The sequence below is a fragment of the Eulemur rufifrons genome, chromosome 7 (assembly GCF_041146395.1).
Source record: "Eulemur rufifrons isolate Redbay chromosome 7, OSU_ERuf_1, whole genome shotgun sequence".
Lineage (NCBI taxonomy): Eukaryota > Metazoa > Chordata > Mammalia > Primates > Lemuridae > Eulemur > Eulemur rufifrons.
In genome coordinates this window covers 260,597,677-260,619,857 of record NC_090989.1, presented here as the reverse complement: position 1 = coordinate 260,619,857, position 22,181 = coordinate 260,597,677, and the positions used below count along the sequence as shown (strand labels likewise).

Here is a 22,181-nt window from a genome sequence, read left to right as displayed (position 1 = left end):
GCAAATAAATGGATACAGAACCTGTTTCTACCCATTGATATCTTCTGTATCAGAGTCGGGCTTCTGGCTCCCAGTGTGGTGCTTTTTCATTGTTGTACCGTAGTTGGTGTCTGCCTTTTCACACCAGCCTCAACCGAAGCCACCAGCTTACCTTCCTTCTTTCCTGTTTACACCTACCATGGGGGTCCTGGGACGCCCCTGATGCCACTTTCTGTCCCTGGGAAGACAGTTCTATTGTCTAGGGGTCCTGTTTACTCCTGCGGTATGGCCTAGGGATGGTCCTCACATCCCTGGGCTCTTCCTGGACTTGCTCAGTTGAAAGGAAATTTCCTGGGATGCTGCTCAGATACTTCTGGAATCTTCTCAGCCCCAATCCATCTCCCAGTATTTTAGTATTCTGCTTTCATTCACTGAACAGTAATTCTGTGCCAGGCCCTGATCTGAACATTGGTGATACTGTGATAAAACACATATTGTGTATCCTATGGGCATAGTCTAGTGGAGATAATAATATGCAAGTAAAACAATGTTCTTTGAAATATGGTCCCCAGGCCTCCTGCTTTAGAAGTACAAGGGATGCTTATTAAAAATGTAGATCCATGGGTCCCCGTCTAGAGTCACTGTTTCAGAATCTCTGGGGATTAGGCCCAAGAAACTTCATTTTAGCATGCTCCCTAAGTGAATCTTAGGTGCTCTGAGCTTTGACAACTGCAGAAGTGAGCCCGATGGTAACAGTGTAATGTCATGTGATGGGGCGCACCAGGCAGGTGGCAGTTTGCAGGAGCACGGATCTGAGAACAGACACGCACTGGGCCTAAGAGCAGCTTGTGGGTTCATGAGGCCTAACTAGGAGCTAGCTACATGGGTGTAGCGGAGAATCCTTTCTCTAGAGATGTGAATGAATCTTGCTTAATTTATTCTTTCTGTAACTCTGTATGACTGAAGTTTGCTTAACACAGAATACATCTGGATCATGCAGCATTGATGGGAATCTGGTTGGGCTGCAGGGGCCCTCCTGCTACTTTATCTCTGCACATGATCTGCTTAACTCCCTGGGTTAACTCCTGTCCTCATTAGGCTCCTCACACTGGAGCCCCGGCCTCAGATCAGACCTCTATTTCTCTTAAGGTAAATGACTTGGGTTTGCAAAGTTTGCCCCCTAGAGGTTGGTTAGTGTCTGGCCTGTGGGCCGCAGCTCTGTGAATGAGGACTGCCTGGCCAGGTGGTCATGATGAGCTGGTTTTATCTTTAGTGCAAGAAAGAAGTTAGGTTATTGGGAGGGTGGGTGGAAGGAGAAGAGGTAGACAGACAAAGGAAATAAGCATGGGAAGCTATAGTATTTCTGAGTCGGAGGGCTCTTACAAGGCATCTGGTCTCAGAAATCTCTCATTTTGGAGATGAAGAAACTGAAGTTCAGAGAGGTGATATGACATACCCAAGTGATAACACCAAACACAGCCTCCAACTCTAGAGACTAAAATTCTGGATTTCTGAGAAATGCTTTTTCTGTTTCACTACACTGATTGAAGCCTTTTCTAACTGTACCCAGAGGGCTTGTCATTTAAAGGGATTCTATATGAAATCCTTTAGCAATCAAATCATTTAGTAGGGCTGATTTTTTTAACGTATGCTTTTGTATTCCCCTAAAGCATGACAGACCTGAGTGTTAGAGCTTTGTATCACGTGTTTTATGTTTGGAGTTAAAATGAGACCCTGTCTGTGAAAGCACTTGGACATGCATAATGTGCTATACCAGCGGTTCTCAAGGCGTGATCCCAAGACTAGTAGCATCAGCATTACCTGGAGCTTGTTAGAAATGCAGATTTGCCAGGCCCACTGAATCAGAAACTCTGGGGGTGGTGTCCAGCGGTCCGTGTTTTAACAAGCCCGTCAGGTGATTCTGTTGCGCACTCAAGTTTGAGAACCGTTGCTGGCTCTGCGTGAGCAGATCAGCCCCTGCGGCTTGTGGGAATAAGGCTTTCAGTTTCTCCAATCCTAGCTAAGTGAGACGGCACTGGGGAGACAGGAGTGGTGGGATTAGTGTCACAAGTCTCAGGTGGGACGGGCAAGATTATTTTAAAGGTTTGGCTTTTTGCTTGAATAGCAAGGAAAGGCTGTGTGTGTGTCACAGCACTGGCGCACTGCTTGAGTTCAGGAGCACACGCTGAGCGTGGCTCAACATGTTGTTAATATCAGAAAGCAGTCTTTTTATGCCTCTCCTGATACAGCGATGCTCCCCCATCTCATTTCTTTATGTGCTTAAGCCGGAAGCCTTGTGGTCCTCAATATTATACTACTTTTGTCCACCTGTCTCATTGTGCTGACTTTTTTTTATTTGTGGGGTTACTTATTAAATAAAAATAAAACACTGTTTCTCGATAGACTTGAAGCTTCAGGATTTCCTGGTGGACAATGAAACCTTCTCTGGGTTCCTGTATCACAACCTCTCTCTCCCAAGGCCTACTGTGGACAAAATGCTGAGCGCTGGTGTCAGTCTCCGCAAGGTAAGCGCCGCCTTCAGCTTTCTCAGCAGGGCTGATGGCAATGACATTGTTCAAGCACCTGGAAAGAAGTGACTAAACCCCTCTCCTTGTAATGGCGGCGAAGGAGGTAGTTAGCTCGAGCTCCACCTAATTTTGCGTCCCTGCCCAGGCTGGAATAGCCAAACCATCCGGATAGTGGAATGTGCAACCTGGCGTCATGGGCCACCTGGTTGAAATAAAATTAATTTCGTGCCTGTCCATTGGCATTTGTGATGACTTCCTCCTGAAAGGGTTCTGTTTTAAGTTGAGTTAAACTTTTTTAAAACAAATTTCAAGAGACAATAACCAGTGTTAAAGGATTACTGCTTTGGAGGAGCACTCTCTATAAAGTCTAAGACAGGAGATGTTAAAAACTTACCGCTTCTTTTAAAGATAGACAAAGCTATATAAGGAAAATTTTAAAAAATTTATAAAACCAGGAAGTAATATCAGTGTTTATATAGAATTTTAACCTTAGAGTTTTAAAAGACTTCCCCTGGCATCACTGATTATCATACAGCTCCTGTGCAGTGGGCAGCGGACCCAGACTGCATGGTGATTGATTTTTCAGGGGTGCTTCTCAAGTGTATTCTCTGGCGGAAAGGGGAACTGCTTCCTCCCCCTGTCTCATGTCTACATACTCACTTGTCTTTACAATAAGCAGAAGTAGTGGAAATGTTTATACTTGCAAATAAGGTTTTTGCTTCACATGATCTAGAATTTTTAAAATTAGAAAAATGTGCTTACTGCTTACCCTTCCGAAACTAGGAAAATATGCCCTGTGTTTACCAATTGTGTGGTTGGGAAATGGGCCAAAAGCAGCAGGCTTTTTGAAAATAGTTGCATTTAGCATAATTTCCATTGCCCCCTGCCAATTTCGTATCTGTCACATCTGATCAGTTTAAAATAAGGGGCATCCTAAGCATGGGGGTGGTCCTTGCATGGTAATTAGAGTTTCTGTGTTGTCAGTATTTTTAAACACAGATACTAAAGGTAGGCTGACAGTCTGGCAGCAAAGACTAGTTAAAGAAAGGAGTAAAACTGAAGTGTGCTTGAGTATCTGGCAGTATGTGAAAATTTAATGGAAGCCGTGGTAGGCCAAATGCTCTGTAGTGTTTAGAAAGCTGCATGGGTTTTGAGAGGCTTTTGGTCCATTACTCGTATTAAGTTGTTCTACAAGCAGGTCAGGCTGTACCAATTTAACAGGGGAGTAGTAATGGTGTAACAGAGTCTGCATCATTCATTCATTAATTCAACAAATAATTACTGTCTATAATGTTCCAGCACTGTGGATACAAAGTGAGCAGAATAAACAAGCACTTCTCTTCTCACAAAGCTTGGGGTCTATTTGTTGGTAAGGACCATATATAAAGAAGCAGTTTCTTTAGGCCCTGAAAGGCAGTTGAGTAAAGGAAAGATGACCAAGGAGAGGCTGTCTAGTGGGTTCGCTAAGGGAATAGATGAGAATGATGTAGTATTTGCCTACTGATGGGATGATAAGAGGCCTGGATTTCTAGCCCTCTGCTCTAGGGCAAGAACTTCAAATTGCAAATGGACAAAACAAGGTGTGAGTGACTGACCCTAAAGAGACAGAGATGTATGAGCTCTCAGACCAAGAATTCAAAAACTGCTGTTTTAAGGAAACACAGCCCACTCCAAAAAAGAAAAAATAGAGAAACAATTCAAAAATGTATTGGAGAAATTTCAAAAAGAGATTGGAAAAGTAATAAAAGAATTAAATAGAAATCCTGGAGCTGAAAAATACAATACAGGAAAAAAAATGCAATAGAGAGCCCCAACAACAAAATTGATCAAGCAGAAGAAAGAATGAGTGAGCTCAAAGACTAGCATAGTTCTGTGCATCAGTTAAAATATCTGTACCAACAGATAAATAGCATAAAGACTTTTTTTCAGAATTCAGCCCAATCCCAGTTTAAGATATAAATTTCAAAATAATGAGGATGCTTTTCCTCTAATAAAAGTGGTTTCAGGAGTTCAGACTCTGGATTCCTATTTGCTGAATCATGTGTCCCACTATTGAGAAAAAGAGCTGGACTCAGGGTTTTCCTTTGCAAGAGGAACAAGAGCATGAGAGATATCTTGTCAAACACAACATGCAGGTTTGAAAGGTCCTGCGGTTATGCCTTGTGCCTTGAGACATTTCAAAGTTCAGTAAGGAGAAACAATATATTGGACTGCTGCAATGCTGCCTGTTTTGAGATCTTCAAAGCTATATTGATGTTAAGCTCTCCAAAATGCTTCAAGGACCCAGCTTCCCATCTTTGTAATCCTGTTTTGTTTGTTTCTCTCTTTCCATGAAATGCTTCCAGGTAGTTTTGCAAGGCTACCAGTTACATTTGACCAATCTATGCAATGGATCAAAATTAGAAGAAGTGATTCAGCTTGGTGACCAAGAAGTCGCCGAGCTTTGTGGTCTACCAAGGGAGAAACTGGATGCAGCAGAGCGCATGCTTCGCTCCAACATGGACATCCTGAAGCCAGTCATGGTGAGTAGACTTGCTCTGTGGAGAAACGTCAAGCACTAATGCTTTGGGAATGTGAGATTTTTTTCTTGGACAACGTGACTTTGTTTTTGTAGACAAATAAGTCTGGATGAGAGTTTGTGATATAATTTAGCTCAGTGGTATTCTAACTGTTCTTTCAAACTTTTGGGCCATCTCCCAAGAGGTATAGGGGGGAAGAATGAACTGAGTATAGCTGAGTTCAAGCCCAAAGTCCCTTGTGCCTGTTTCAATCAGAAAAGACCTACTTTTTCATGTTTTTCATATGATAATTCTAAGTATGAGTTCATCTGAAGAAAGAGTTCCCCAGATTTCAAAAAAATTCTCTTGAAACCATTGATGGGAAGATAGATATCTACTCATGTTTAAAAGCCCATCAGAGAGGAGACATTGTGGGCTTTCACAGTTGGAAAACCCTGGAATTGGATGGGACCACACCCAAAACTAGCTTCATTAATGACAAAATTGCATTCAAAGAAAAAAGAATCCCACAAAGTTTGATCAGCCCAAGGGTCAGTAGTTCAGAGAAGCACTCAGTGAAAATACCCATTCATTCTTAACCAAAGAATGCAGGCGAGCCTGAGGATTTTGGTCATCAGAGTATTGTATGGAGTTCCAAAACAAATATGTCTCTGGGTTTTCTGTGAAAGTTCCTTCCAACAGTATCATTTAACACCCAGCATTCTGGTTTTCTATTGACCACATAGCACTCTGATTTGTCAGGTTCTCTTAAAACCTGGGAAAGAGCCCTGGAGGAAGGATGTACCTGGAAAGAGATGTTCTTCATCATGATACAATGAAATTGTAATCCTTTTGGACTTTGTGTAGCATGATTTCTTTAGAGAGAGTTGGGTTCTTACAGGGGTTACTAAGAATGTTTGGTTTCCAGACCCCGTGCCTAGATCATATTATGTGACCTTAAAAACACATCTCAGGGTTTATACTCTTGACTGACCATCAAATTCTTGTGTCCTGTGTGGCTCTGTGATGCCGCAGCTGCTGCTTGAGATGAAGGTAATAGGGAACTGTGTGTGGTGCCTCTGTAGTGGGCACCTAAGTCAGTCAGTATGACGGGCTTAGGCATAATGCTTAAGATCTGCTTTTGTTTTTAGTCCAGAAGTTTTAGTAATTCTGTTTTGGTTTTTTTTTTTTTTTTTTGTTTTTAACACAAAGTGCTTTTTTCAGTGGTCTGGGATTCTTTTGGTTAATGTTTCCATGTTATAATTTCAAGTAAGACATTAATAATATATTTATATATGGGGATGTTTGTAACCCTCAGTAACTGGCCTAAAAAGTTAGATGAGCTCACTTGTGCAGACACTTGCCACCTATTGGCACTTTTTGCATTGTGAGACATGGAAGGTCAAGGTTATTACAAATGGCACAAAAGATTATTACAGAACCATTTCCTTGGACTGTTTTCGGTTGCTTTATTTCACTACAAGACACAAATGCTCACCTTCTCAATCAGAACAACTCAAATTTTGTAAAGATGGGTGTTTTTAGAAGACACAGTAATTTATTCTGGTGCCCACTCATTCTTTTTCACTTCTGTTTACTCGTTAAACACCTATTGTGTGCACAACCCAGTAAAATCCCTCTAGTCACGTGATGTCTGAATTACACTCAAAGTAGAGGGACAGTATAGCCCTCATCATCTGACAATTAACAGCCCAGGTTTCAACCTGAAAATATGTCTCTGTTTGGGAGGATTAGCAACACGAGGAGTACACGGCAGTGCACCTTCAGAACTGGCCGCCACATTACACCTCCTCCTGTTGTGTTGTGGCTGTGCCTTGTGGATCAGTTGGTTCACGCCCAGGTGTTGACTGAGGTGGCTACCACGTGCTTCCTACACATCTCTTGGTTTTGTGGAGCATCTCAGGTTCTGCCTCTGCCCCTCTGCTGTTGCTGAGGGACCTGTCTCCGTAAAGTTAGAAACTGAGGCTCCTGGATTAGAATATGGTGAGTGCCTGGGATCGTTCCGTGTAAAGATGATTTTGGAGGATGCCTTTGGGATGAAATGACTTCCAGCCATTTTGAAATGTGACTCTTATTTATTGAATTAAGCAGAGCCTTAATTGGAGTACTGGGACTGATATTTGATTTGCATTAAGGAGATTTTTTTCTCCAACCACTTGGTTGCAATTTCCACATTTGTGATGGTAGATGGATGTGACATGTGATGACATTGCATATGGGCAGTTAATTGTGCCAAGAACTGTGACAGGAGCAGCAGCCAGATGTCAGGCCCAACATCATGGGGAGAGAAACGACCCTGTCAATATATATTTCTCTACCAAAAATGGATCTTTGGGAGAGACATATTTTGAGACGTTTTCCCTCTTTTTTTTTTTTTTTTTTTTTTGGTGTGGGTATTTCCTTGTTTTTCAGCCAAGGGTATTGTGACTCTCTTTCCTGGGATGACCTATGGATAATAGTGTTTTGACAATGTGGGGAAAGTGTGGCAGGGTGGACGTGTCATCTGGATCTGGGTTCAGATATTGCCTCAGCATTTCACACTGACCTTGGATATTTCGCCTCTGTAAGCCTCACTTTCCTCTTTTACACACAGATAATATATTCAGCCCTGTGCTGTGATTACTAGTCATATATTTGGAAAGCCTCACATGGGGTCCAGCATACATCAGGTGCTCAATAAATAGAACTTGATAGTTTAATTGACATGAATAATAGAAATATGTTGAAATCAATTGCTGATAAGATAGTTTTCTTCTGTGGACCAGTGTTAGACCTTTCAGAGTCATACCAAGCAAAGGGGTCCTGGGGAATATTTCAGTGAAAAACTGAATTCTTTGCCCAGATACTACCAAGGCCCCAGACCCTATAGATTCTTATTTATATCTATGCCTCAATCCATACCTCACATGAAAATTAATACTGGATGTCAGAATGCTATTGCATCCTTAAAGTTCGCTCCACCGGGAGCTATAAGGCCTCCAGTCTTGGAGGGTCAGGAAGGAAGCATCCTCTAAGTGGGGACCTAAAGACTAGATGTTTGCCAGGTAAAGAACAGGGAGTGGAATGTACTAGGCAAAGGCATGGTTTGTGTATTGGTCCAGAGGGGAGAGGGAGGAGAAAGGTGGTATTTAGGGGAATTGCAGGTGATTGAGAGAGTTCAGTGTGGAGCAGGCATAGCTGTGGGGGGTTGGATGGGAGAAGGGACAGTGAGCTATGACACTGCAGAGGTGGGCAGAGGTCAGCTGAGGCTGGGGCAAACCTTCGCCAGCCATGCGAGGACATTGGGCCTCATCTTAGAGCAAAGGGGAGCTGCGGAAAGGCTGCAGAGGCTGAGCGGCCTCATGAGGTGAATACAAAACACGGAGCATTTCTGTGAATTCCAATAGCCTTTGAGGCAGGACCCACACCAGTCCATGTCTCTCACCCCACTCGTGTGCGTCTCCCTTTTAGTTTTTCTTCTACAAACATTTACTGGGTGCCTAGTTGTTATGTGCGCAGAACTGTGCTAGACAGTGAATTGGAATAAGAATTAAAGTTAAATTGACTTTGCCAGGGTACTGCCCTTTTTATTTTTCAGTTGTTCATGACTTAACTATTAAGCTAGTGAGGATAGAAGGAATATAATGGAGTCGTCTGCTAGACCCAGGACGAATGGGGCACCATGGTCTTTTTCATTCTGGGGCCAGTGCCCTAGAATGTCATGCTTTTGGGAAATGTCGCTAGGTTGTGATTAACACATTTTGCAGAAGTGGGTGGGAGCTTTTGAGTAATACAGTATGTATTTGTCTATTCTTCCTCAAATGACATGGTATTACTTATGATCTAAAAATATGAATAATACATGAATTCCTGTTAGCTTAACACAGAAAGTACAGTCCCTCTAAAGGTTTTATTTTCCCTCTTTCCCCCCCCTTTTTTTCCTTGATGCAAGAAAATCGTTGCCTCCTGTGTGCATTGGGGACCTATATGAGCTCATAGCCGAGAGAATGTTTTTGTCTAGGAAAAATAGTAGTAGGAACTTCAAGCTGTGAGTTGTTTACTGGAGCTCTTTGGAAATACGATTTGGCAAGCCTTGTCTGCCTTTGTCAAGTAACTATGAACAGGAGACCATGGTTAATAGTAGTTGCAGACACGTGATTCTCAGACTATATTTTGTGGTCTAGTTTCAAGACCTGAATTATTTCCTGGGCTTAATTTTATTCAAGGAAGTTATCTGTCTTTTGGATCTGAGATGTACTCAAGCCAACATAGATTCCTTACCCTTCCTTTGTTCCTGCCCAATTATCTTTCCTCTCTTACCTTTCGTTGAATTAAAAAGAAAATTATGAGATAATTCAAACATAGAAAAAGGTAAAGAGAGTAACATGGAGAAAACTCGTGAACCATCATCCATCATTCTGCCTTGCTAACTTCAGATTCTACTCAAGAAATAAAACATTGCAGGTATTGCTGATGTCAGCAGTGTATGCCTGGCTCTTTCCTCAGAGACAGCTTCTATCTGGAGTTAAATGTTTTTATACTTTATGCCATATATATCTACATTCTGTCAATAACAGTAGATAGTATTGGCTTGCATGGGTTCACATTGCATACATGTATGTATTGATTTGCCACTCCTCTTTTTGATTCAACATTATGTTTTTGAAATTTATCGAAGTTGATACGTGTGACATCTGGTTAATTTTTTTCCCCATGGCTGTTTGTCAGAGCAATGCTTAATTTTAATTGTTGCATAGTATCCCATTTTTATACTAAAGCTTTAAAAATTTATCCTTTTAATCTTTGGCTTTTTTTTTTTTTAGGTTGTTTATGGTGTCTTTGGAGGTACAGTTTTTACTTTTAAAAGTTGGATTTATTTTTTTTTTTTTCCATTTTGGTTTGAGTTTTTATGTTTTGTTTAAGAAATCCTTTCCTACCTCAAATTCCTAAGTATATTTTCTCGTATATGTTTTAAACTTTGATTTTTACTTTTAGCTTATAAACTACCAAGAATTTATTTCTGTTCAGTGGTGTGAGATGGAAAATTTATTTTTTCTTATGTGAATAGCCAGTTGTCCCAGCAACAGTTACTGAGTGGTCCATCCTTTCCCTACTAATTTGTAATATTAATTATGCTGATTTGCATCCGTTTCTTCTCTGTATTTTATAATGTCCAAGCACAGAAAAGTAAAATGAAATCTTGAGCAAAATATCTGGGTAATTTAAGCTTTAAATTTGATGCTGAATTTAATTATGTGTGCTTTTTTAACCCTGTGTGGTGTCAATCTTGCCTGTTTGTGCAACTCCAACCAGCACTCCTTTGAAAATGGAAATTTGTTTGCATTGACTATGGGTTGCCAAGACTGTTAAAGAATACTGAGTATTTAATCTCAAATAAAGGTCTAGTTTACAGAGGATCCTAATAATGGCATTGAGTGTTCTGCCTCATTACTTATAGATGGGTTCAGCCAATGTTTCTGTTAGAGACAAAAACCAAAATCAGTCAGTTAAACAAACAAATAAACCCAAAACACAGACTATTGACAACAAAGCCATAGCATAAAATATGGTATAGAGTTGGTGTCTGCTTCTATAAAGGCCTGATACCCACAGCAAATTTAACGAGGTCCTTATGTTTATGTCGTGGTCAACTACATTTATGGGTTAAATAGCCATGCAGTTGGCCCTGCTCTGTGCTTGGAGTTTTGCTGAATTGTGGAGCTTTTAAAACAAGCATAAGCTTGCTGCAGAGTTAAGTCATTTAAATTGAAAAACCTGAAGGAAAAATTATTACCGATGACGATGTAAATTTATTCAGATGGAGAAGACATATTCTAAGAACAACAGGAACTGCTGACTGATTTGTACCCTTCAGGGGAGAGATGACTAGGAATGGTGACAACGGGCCAGTGTTGGGTCTGGGGTTTTTAGAAACGTCTTTTGCACTTGGCAGCTATTGTACCTAATTGGTACAACACCATCTTGGAGCCCAGCCAGAGCCAGGCGAACTGACTGGCCTCTCTTCACTGCTGCCCCGTGTGAAGCAGATGGTCGTGTGTGGACCAGACGCGGAATGCACAACCACTTTGTGCCAAGCGCACTGTGAAGAGAGGCACATTGTCCAAGTGCTGTGTCTCAGTGGTTCTCAAACTTCAGTGTGCAAGAGAATCCTTGGAGGGTTCCTGGGTCACTCTCTTAGCTTCTGATTCAGTAGGTCTCAGGTGGCTGAGAACCTGCATATTTAGCAAGCACCACAGGCGGTTGTGATGCAAGAACTCCCCAAACTCCATGTGTGAGTGAAACTTGATCATTCACAACTCTCTGCCATGATTTTGGTTGTATTCAAGTGCATCAGGTACCATTTTTAGCTGATATTTTCTTTTAATAAACTCACTTCTTTTGGATAAATAAATCTAATTAGAAAAGAAATGATATCACTGCAGTAAAAGTAAAATCAACATCACTTGCTAGAAATAAAGGTACACATGAATATACATTAAGATAAAGACATGTATATACGTGTGTGCTTATATGTGTATACAAACACATAGAGATAATGAGTTTTTCCTCAGGTTTTTCAATTTAAATGTCAACTTTGGGGCAAATTAATGTGTGTAAGATATATATGTATATGTATATACATTTTATACATATATACATATACACATAGTATAGACATATATACTATATTATACATATTCATAATGTATTATACATATAGTATATATAATTTGAGTCATTTCCCCAGGGTAGCCACCGCAGGTCCCTATAACCAGAGAATTGGTGGGGGAGGGTGAATGACAGGAATCATAAGAATCTTATTTCCATTCAAATTTTATAAAAGAAAGGGATTAACTACCACATTTTAAGTTTTTAAAATGTACATTAAGTTTGTCATTTTTTGTTTTATCTTGGTTTGCTTTGTTTTGGGTATATAATCCTGAACATCTGTCATACTGTTGGCCTCATGGAAAACACAAAAACACTTTACCTCCTGTAGCTTTCAATTAAGACTTCTCAGTTTGTGATAGTTTTCCTTACTGCAGGTTCTCTGTAGGTTCAACTTCTAGCATGGTAACCGTTAGTTATAGCGAACCCAGGCTGGGCATGGTGGCTCATGCCCATAATCGCAGCACTTTGGGAAGCTGAGGTGGGAGGACTGCTTGAGGCTAGGAGTTTGAAACCAGTCTGGGCAACATAGCAAGACTCTATCTCTACCAAAAATAAGAAAAGTTAGCCAGGCGTGGTGGCACACACCTGTAGTCCCAACTACTGGAGAGCCTGAGCCAGAGGGATCACTTGAGCACAGGAGTTCGAGGCTGCAGTAAGCTGTGATGGTGCCACTATACTCTAACCTGGGCGACAATGAGAAACTCTGTCTCTATTAAAAAAAAATATTTAATAAAGTGAAACCAAAGAGAGAAAATAAAAACAAAACACTCCATCTGTTTTTGCTCATGAATTACTCTCAATGGAGTGAACAATCATTTACACAATCTGCATGTTACATCATACAGACCTACCTGAGTACAGAATTTAAGGGAGACCATGTAGGTCCTTCCAAGGACTGCGAGTCTGAGAATACTGTGACTCTGATGGATAAAAGCCATTCAGGAAGAGCTGATGAATCAGGCCGGACAAGTTCTTTCATGGAACCTTCAGGCAGATTTTCTCAGAAATGTACATTCAGGATTGTGCTTGTATGTTATGATGATCATGATGATTCTTAATCTTCTGCATTTGAAGTTTTTTTTTTTTTAAAGAAAATATCCCAGGATACTATTTCTCAGAGATAGTGAGTCCCATCCCCTTCCAGACATTTTCTGTGTAGTCTACCTTGTAATTTCACAGCAATCTCTGATATGACAAATGTCAAAATAGCCCAAACTTCTCTACACTTCAGAGATGTCTGATAGGACATTGAATAAAACAATGCTCATAGAAACAACAAGGAAAGATGGATTTTCCCTAAAGACTTTGGTTTTTTTTTTTCCTACTTGACAAATAAGAATGATGAAATTGACCCTGTATTTTTTGCTCTTTGGAAGCATAAAACCTTAGAACCAAATTTGAGGCTCCTCAGCTATAGCAATTTGGCCTCAGAGTCTGTGCATCCTTGTTCTTTTCCTTCTTTAGCTTCTCTAGCTTAGGCTTTCGACACTGATTAATCTTTTCCCTGGGCCTAATTATTTTTTTATATTTGCTATGAAATTAGGGGGCATATAACAGCAACTAAATATATATATATACATATATATATATATATATATATATATAAAGATTTGACTAAATCTAGACATAAAAAGAAGTATTCTACATTAAATTTCTAGTGTTAGAAACAGGGCTGACTTGAATAGAGTGAAAGAATTCCTCCTTTCCCTGCTTTTGACAGCTTTAAACTTTACATTTTCTTCCTTTCTTATGAGCCATCACAAACTTGTTCCTCCAGGCCATTCCCTTATTACCTGTCTTGCAGAATCATCACAGACAGATTTGGGAATTTGTGGTCAGAGTTGCATTGGACATATACACTCCCCTCCCCGCCCATGAGATATTTTTTATCTATTGCATATTTACTAGTTTTAAGTAATATGTATTCCTAAACTACTCATCAAAGAATTAATAAACCTTGTCTGAAGGAAATGAAATGCAGACTTACAGTTAGAAGAATTGTTATGTCTTTTATTTTGGTTGGGAGCTGGTTTCTTGTTTAAACTCAAGATTGTGAACAGTTTTAATTAACTTTTTCATTTTCAACAGAGATTTCAGGTTTACATTTGAACTCAGAAGCAAAATCTTTTTTCTCTTTCAGATAGGACTAAACTCTACATCTCCCTTCCTGAGCAGGGAGCTGAGTGAAGCCACAAAAACTCTGCTGGACAGTCTCGGGGCTCTGGCGCAGGAGGTAAGCTGTATCCTTCTAGCAGCAGAGAGTGGACCATCCACTGTATCACTTTTTTAAATTCTGAGTGTGCCAAGAGGATCCTTTTGATTTGACTATCATATGAGATGTAATATCAGTTTTAGAAGCGTAAGTGATCTAAAAAATGATGTTTTGATTTCCCGTCAAGGGATGAATGGATAAAGAAAATGTGGTATATATACACACTGGAATATTATTCAGCCATAAAGAGAATGAAATCCTGTCATTTGCAGCAATGTGGTTAGAACTGGCGGTCATTCATTATGTTAAGTGAAATAAGCCAAGCACAGAAAGACAAGTATCGCATATTCTCTTTTATGTGGGAACTAAAAAAGTGGATCTTACAAAGGTAGAGAGTGGATTGGTGGTTACCAGAGGCCGAGAAGGAAGTAAGGAGGGGAGGAGGAAGAGAAGTTGATTAATGGGTACAGATATACTGTTCAATAGATGAAATAAGACCTAGCGTGAGATAGATGTGTAGGGTGACTATAGTTTATAATAATCTATTATATATTTGAAATTGCTAGAAGAGAAGAATTTGAATGTTTCTAGCATAAAAAGACAAATATTTAAGGTGACGTATATCTCAAGTACACTAATTTGATATTCACAAATTTTATGAAGGTATTAAATTATCACTTATACCCCAATCTATGTACATTTATTGTACATCCAAAAAAAAAACTCCTTATTTTAGAGATGAAGAAACCAAGACTTATAGATGTCTCAGAGCTAATTAGTTAGTGGCTAACGGCCCAATATCTAGTCTAGAACTTTCTCCACTGTTTCTTTCTACCCTAGGTAATCACGTCTTTGTAAAGAGGAGAATTCTTTCTCTCACCCCTAATGCACTGCTTTTGTCTGACCAGCAATTTCTCCGTATTGCTTCTTCAGTAGCAAGGCCAGACAATCATTTTCCCAAAACACACAGTCACTCACTAAAGGAAATAACATGGCACCCCTAATTTACCTCTTCTCTGTGTAAATATCTGGTCTCTGAGGTTCAACTTGGGGAATATGGTCTCTTATTGAACATTCAGTTGAGTTTACGTTTTAGGTCCACATGTTGACAAATGTCTCAGTGTAATCTTTGTCCTTTAAGGGGTCACAGGGCCTGTAGGTGCTTGCAAAAGCAGTTAACCTTTCCTCTGAGTCCCAGCCAGAGTGTGCTCTGCCTCTCTGCCTCCCAGCCTTGTTTCAAATTAGGCTTGCAAAGGAGGAACTGGCTGGAGCCCCCGTGCTTAAGGAGCTGAGCCAGGGGGCAGTGGTCACAAGCAATGCATGCCTTAATGTATAGGACATAGGAAAATAATAACTTGTGGGGAAATTTTCTCAGACTTGATCCAACCTTATTTTTAGCTGCTTCTCTAACTCATTTTTTTGGTGTTTTCTATCTAACTCACCCATTTTTTTGTGCTGACATCATTTTTTCAATATCGAAATTTTACTTTGTTTACTGACAGTAAAAGTATTGCATGTTCATTGTGGAAAGTACAGAACATTTGGAAAATACAGGAAACACCAAGATGAAACACTGTTGACACTTCAGTGTATTTCTTTCTGTCCTGTTTTCTGTCTCTTAATTCTGCTCGTGTGTCTCTGACTGAAGAAAGAGGCAGACTTGACTTCCAGGTCCCCTTTCAGGAGGAGAAGCCGACGTCCAGCGTGTCATTTGTTACTCCTGAGCATACTCCGGTTATGAAGGCTGGTGACCTTTTACTAGTTGGAGACGCTAGACCTACTGAGGTTCTTCCAGGAAGAGAGAGAGAAAGAGAAACCGTGCAGAGCTATTTCTCCAGGGCCCTGTTAGCTGACATTACTGTGCCCTGCCCTGCCCTGGCACGTTCCCTCCCTGACCTCCTCCCCCTTGTCCATTTTTGGCATTAGAGAATGCAGAGCAGAGACTATAACGTGGGAAGCTGCCTCTGCACTCAGGGTTTGGTTACAGTCGTTTTTTTCTTACATCACTGGCCCTGCCTTTTGTCTGGGGTAAAACAATGATTGGAAGCATATGATGTTCCCATTGCTGATGTGGTAGAAACTCTCCGACTGAATGATATACATTTTTCTTGGCAGCTGCTTCTTGTGCCCTGCCTGCTCCTGGTCCAGGACAAGCAAGGACCACCCACTTCTCTCCATAGAACACCTTCAAGTCTCTTTGGTCATGGGTCATTCATTGTCTAACTTGCCATTTCTGTGAGACAAATGGGAGAAAACAAATAAATGCATTTGCTTGTTTGGTCAGTATGTGGAGAGAAAGTTGGTTGTTTTGATCCAAGTACAACCCTTGAAAGGAAGAGAAAAAGGGAGCCACCAATTTGGTCCAGGCAGCTTCACCCCATTTCCCTGTGGAATCCACAGGACAAACCTGAGGTGGGTCTTATTGTGCCCATTTTACGGATGGCTCTGAGGCTCAGTAAAGTTAGGCAACTTGCCCACACTCAGTGAGTTAATTGTCAAAACTGGGATTTGAACCCAGGACTGTTGGACTCCAGAGCCTGTGTTCTTGTTGCTTTGTGACCAACGCTGATAGTAACTGGAATGGAAAGGAGACCCTTCAAAGAGAAAAAAAAAAAAAATGTATTAGCAGGGCCTGGAAATTGCGTGGAAATGGGGACTGGAGGTGTCCCTGACGATTGGGAAGGCAGGACAGGGAGGCAGCGTATCAGATATCTGCCCAGCACCACCCAGGTGCCTGGCATTGCTAGATGTTGGGGACTTGGCACTGAACACACTAACGTCCCTGTTCCTGTGGGGCTTGTGTGGGATGAGGGACAGAAATAAACAGGTCAGTGTATAATGTGACAGCAGGGATATGTGCAATGAAGAAAAAGCTGGGTCAGGGGGACAGAGTGTGATACGGTGCTGTTTTAAAGGGAGTGACTAGAGAAGCGGAAGCCCTCTCTGATTAGGTGACAGCTGAACCTGAAGGAGATGACAGCGTGCTCACGGAGAGGGAGGGCACTGCAAGCAAGGGGAACAGCATGTACAAAGACACTCACATTGGGGCACATGTAAGGAATGTTTAAAAACCAGAGAGGAGGCCCGTGTGGCCAGAAGAAAGTGGGCAAATGCGAGGGGGGCCGGAGGTGAGCTCAGACAAGGAGGAGGTGAGCGCCGTGCAGGCTTGGTCAGAGTTTGGATTTGCGCTGGGTGAGATGAGAAGCCAGTGGAGGGTTTGGAGCGGAGGTGGGCATGATGTGACCTAGAGTTCATGGACTGCTTACACTCTGGTTGTTGGATTGAGATGAGACTGGAGGAGGAGCAGGAGAGGACAAAAACCATTGCAGTGGACTGAGAAAACACCGAATCAGTTACCCCTTTGTTCACGCAGCACATGGTTGTCAAACACCACCCCTATTCATGGGCCGGAAGACGAAGGGCCACCCCTCGCCGGGAGTCAGAGAGCACGTCACAGATGAAGTCTGGCACGTGAGCGGAGGTGTAGGAGAATGAGTAGGAGTTTGCCCCTAAGATGGGTGCTGGGAAGAATCACTGATTTGACTCAGTAATTTATGGTGCTTCTGTCCAAAAATGGGCTGGCTTTACATGGGTAGGAGTTTGTTTTTGTGATTGGGGTGTGGTGGGATGGTGGACAGGCAGCCCCTGGGAAAAGAAGTCAGTGGCTTTTATCACTGTGGTTTAAAAATCTCCAGGGCTGTTGCATTAATCAACAAAAGGGAAGGTGGTCTGGCCACCTGTCCATATAGGTTATAGGTATATGGTTATGAAAAGATAAAGTAAGGAAAAGCTGTCCACACGGTTGTGTTCTTGTGGAGTGTACTAGATGCTCCCTTTCCGGAGAGAGAAATTCTGTGACATCCGACCCACCCCTGGAGAGCCTGGTTTCCGTCTGGAGGCAGAAGGCGAAGGCCAGGACCTAGAGTGTCCAGGGCCATGTTACTCACAGGAACCAGCAGGCTGTGTGGGAGAAAACTGGGCACATGGCGTTTTCCAGGGTGGGTACAGGACCCCGCCACCCGTCCCCTTGCTGTCCGTGGCTCGGTCTTCCCAGGTGGTGAGAACATGCAGTGGCATTCAAGGAATGTAGGGATTTATTAATGATTTATTGTGAAATGTGTATAAATACAAAGTGCTCTATAAATATTTAATAATAGTGTTTGGGCCAAGAACTCCACAAGGTGTGGGGGTACATTTGCATGCGAGACAAAGCACTGTCTTTGTCATTGATGCTTGTTGAGTGTAAGTCACAGACACAGCCCTGGCTGCCCGGGGCTTCACACTCACCTGCTGGGGCAGTTCTGTGCAGGGCGCCCTCACATGTAGCGTGCGATTCACTCCTCGCCACACACTGTTCTAGCTTCATCGTCTCGGTGGGAAGTTGGGCCCTCAGAGAGGTAACGTGACTTAAGGCTGTAAACTCATGAGGGACGTAGCTAGGATCCAGACTCGGGTCTCTCACCTTACACCTTTTCCATTGCCTGACACTTTCCCGAGACCAGGACGTCACACATCGTACCTTTGCTCCCAAGGGAGAGAGGGCTCCTCAATTTCCTCACTGAAGTTTGAGTTATTTAGAAATGAGTCCGTGAGGCAGGATGGGAGCAGTGAGATGTCGCTGTTCAGAGAAAGCATTCTCTTCTACAAAGCAGAAGAGAATCCCAGTGAAACGAAGCCCACGCGAGGGGCTCTACTGACTTCGAGCCTGTGCTTCTCAAAACCTTAATGGGCATAGATCTGTAGAGGGGCCTCAGAATCTTCATTTCAAGCAATCTCTCAGATCATGCTGATGCTGCTTGTCCCTGCGCCACCAGCCAGATAGCCAGGTTCGCAAGCCTGTCGTCATAGGGCTTAGAGATGTCATCAAGGTAAGTTCTGGGATGTGACTTTTGAGAGGTCAAGAAAATAAGATGTTTCTTTCTCTTTTCTGTCCCCAACCCTTGCTCTTCCCTCTTCTCCCTTCCCTTCCCTGCCTTCTCTTCCCGTCCTGACACCAGCTGTTCAGCATGCGGAGCTGGAGTGACATGCGGCAGGAGGTGATGTTTCTGACCAACGTGAACAGCTCCATTTCCTCCACCCAGATATACCAGGCCGTGTCTCGCATCGTCTGTGGCCATCCCGAGGGTGGGGGGCTGAAGATCAAGTCCCTCAACTGGTATGAGGACAACAACTACAAGGCCCTCTTTGGAGGCAATGACACCGAGGACGATGCTGACGCCTTCTATGACAACTCTACTAGTGAGTGTCTGTGCTGACCGAGGCCCATCCCCATCCCTCCTTAGTTCTGGACTCTGCCTGTGTCACCTCCTCCCTTGGTAGCAGCGTTAGACGTCTACTTGCCTGTTTGCCCACCCGACCAAGCTCCTCCTGGAGCAGAGAGGATTTTTTCCACCCGTTGGCTGTCCCTGGTTCTTTGAGTGCAGCCTGGCACGTCTCAGGTGCACGCTAGTGTTTATTAACTGAATGTGTGATTGGAAGCTACTCTCCTGGTTTTCTGGGGGAGGTGGGAAGGTGGCTCCCAGAGTAAGCAAGGGTGAGATACTGGCTGAAGGACAGGGCAAATCCTGCATGATCTCACTTATGTGTGGAATCTAAAGACAACTGAGCTCATAAAAGCAGCGGGTAGAATGGGGGGTTGCCAAGGGTTGGGGGAGTGGGGAGATGTCGGTCAAAAGTTACGAAGTGTCAGTTATACATGATGAGTAAGTTCTGGAGAGCTAATGTGCAGTGTGGTGACTGTAGTTTGTAATACTGCGTAGTGTACTTAAAATATGCTAAGTAAATCTTCAGTGCTCTCACTGCAAAAAAAAGGTAACTGTGAGGTGATGGATATATTAATAGCTTGCTTGTGATAATCATTTTGCAATATGTAAATATATCAAAACATCACATTGTATACCTTAAATATATACATTTTTTATTTCTCAATTATAATTCAATACAGCTAGAAAAAGATTTTTTTTAAAAGTTTGAGATGCTGATCTTTTTATTATTATTATTGCTACCATTGAGGTAAGCTGTAAATAAAAACTTAAGTAATAGTAATAACAACAACAGCTGATATTCAGGTAAAATTTCCTATATACTGTGCATTCTATTTAAGTTATCTCATTTTACCCTCATGATAATCCTGCAAGGAAGGTGCTATAACCTCACATTTCATAGGCTCAGAGAGGTTAAGTGGCTTGTCAAAGCTATTATAGTTAATCCACAAGAGCTAGGATTCAAGCCCAAATCCGTCTGGCTTTTTCGGTCTGGTAAACCGCGCTGCGTCTAAAATACCTGTTAATGGTGGTGCGTGTGTACCATCACACTCCATCACACCAGGACATTTGATCTGCTGTTTGTTTCCCGTTCCTAGCTGTAAGGCAGTGTTACAGAAACTTGTAACTCTGGATCCACTCCCCACACTTAAGCAGTTTTGTGGGGATGTGTGTCCTGTGCCTGGTGGCAGTGGGGATCCAGTGTTACAGTTTTAGACAATGGCATCCTTTTCCTTGAAAACATGGTGCAGGTGAGCCTGTCTCCATTTCCAACTTCAGGTGTGTCTTTCAGACACGGAGTGAGGCAGCTTTTTGTGCATTACTGTAACACAAGAACCTTTTATTCTTCTGTGAAGTAAAGCACTCCAGACATTTTCAAGTTGCTTTACAAGCCTGAAGAGGATGGCATTGCAGGCAGCTTTATGAAATGCCATCTTCTCCTCTCCCCCAGCCTGCAAGTCGACCCAAGGGAGCCTTCATTGGTACAGCAGATATAATTGTGAGCAAATCCTCTTTTTAAAAAAATTCTATTATCTTTGTAGCACCTAGGGAATACTTGGTATCTAAAAAAGCCTGAAGAGTCCTACATGAAATTCAAAGAAGATCAGGGATCTTTCCTTCTAGATAGTCAAACGCTTTTGTCTGTTATAACTTTGGATTTGGGTTTTTATTAAATGTAAATATACTAGTGATGAGATCTGTTAATCAAAGAGAAAAATGTTGGTTTTTGCTTGAAAACTGAAGTCTGAATTCAGCTCTCTGGTGTCCCTCAAAAGTCCTGTTTGTTTTCAGTGAAAACAGAGTGGAGAGGCTGGCATGAGAGTATGAATCTGGAATTATGAGGGCATGTGCATAGTAAAAACATTTTTCTACATCAGCTCAGTTGTGAGTAAGCCATCATCAGTGTTATTATAAGCCGATTATTTATCAAACATCATTCTGGAGACTTTCTAGATAACAACTCAGTGAATCCTCTCCACATCTCTGCCAAAGATTTTTACAGAGGAGCAAACTGAGACTCAGACAAGAACATGACTATTCAGTGGTATAGCCAGGATTTGAACCCAGGACTGTCTGTCTGCTCCAAAGCCCTGGTAAGTTTCCACTAGTATATGACCATGCATATGAATACTTGTCTGCCATCTCCTTTATAGCTCCTTACTGCAATGATTTGATGAAGAACTTGGAGTCTAGTCCTCTTTCCCGCATTATCTGGAAAGCTCTCAAGCCTCTACTTCTCGGGAAGATCCTGTATACACCCGACACTCCAGTCACAAGACAGGTTATGGCTGAGGTAAGCTGTCCCAGCTCAAGACACCCTCCCCAGAGTCTTCCCAGACTTAAAGGCAAAATAGTAAAGGTGGCTTCAGATGAAGTATGCCGAGTATATTCGTGGCTCCTCTGGGATTCCCAAAGAGTGAAAACCTCAAATCTGATCCAGACCAGAGCTAACAGCTGAGGGCCAATGCCCCAGCCCTGGGTATCTGAATCATAGCTACATGCAGGCATTCCTTAGGGATGGGGGCGGGGACTGGCACAGGGCTGCTGTGATGGGATATTTTCAGGGTGCAGCTAAATTGTTCATTGTCTCTGCCTTTCTTCCATTTTCTGTGGCCCTGGATCCCCACCTGACTCCAGGTGAATAAGACCTTCCAGGAACTGTCTGTCTTCCATGATCTGGAAGGCATGTGGCAAGAACTCAGCCCCAAGATCTGGACCTTCATGGAGAAGAGCCAAGAAATGGATCTTGTCCGGGTGCGTGTCCCTCTGATTACCATGTGCCTACTTGATATAGGAGGGATGAGTTTCTGGTCACTCTCCCGGAAGTGACTGAGATAGAATTCTTTAGGCTTCCCCAGGGCTGCCACCTGTCCGGAAGTACAGGCCATGGTGCATAGATTACACTGTGCACATTAGCATCAATGCCTCTCTTGCTCAAGTATCAGTTTTCTATGAAACTTAGTGAGGGCTGGTGTTTGGAAGTAGAGTTAGGTGATCGCAGGACCCTATTTTCATTTCTGGCTCCAGC

At 42.3% G+C, this 22,181-nt stretch overlaps 1 protein-coding gene across 1 annotated transcript in view; it reads left to right on the top strand.

Moving 5' to 3' along the window:
* Nucleotides 1-22,181, top strand: part of ABCA1 (ATP binding cassette subfamily A member 1) — a 128,391-nt gene that overhangs the window by 53,791 nt on the left and 52,419 nt on the right. The window contains exons 6-11 of the mRNA XM_069476646.1: nucleotides 2,383-2,504; nucleotides 4,853-5,029; nucleotides 13,818-13,910; nucleotides 18,887-19,127; nucleotides 21,307-21,446; nucleotides 21,791-21,907. Of these exons, the coding sequence (XP_069332747.1) occupies nucleotides 2,383-2,504; nucleotides 4,853-5,029; nucleotides 13,818-13,910; nucleotides 18,887-19,127; nucleotides 21,307-21,446; nucleotides 21,791-21,907 (890 nt within the window). The remainder of the gene's footprint in view (nucleotides 1-2,382; nucleotides 2,505-4,852; nucleotides 5,030-13,817; nucleotides 13,911-18,886; nucleotides 19,128-21,306; nucleotides 21,447-21,790; nucleotides 21,908-22,181) is intronic.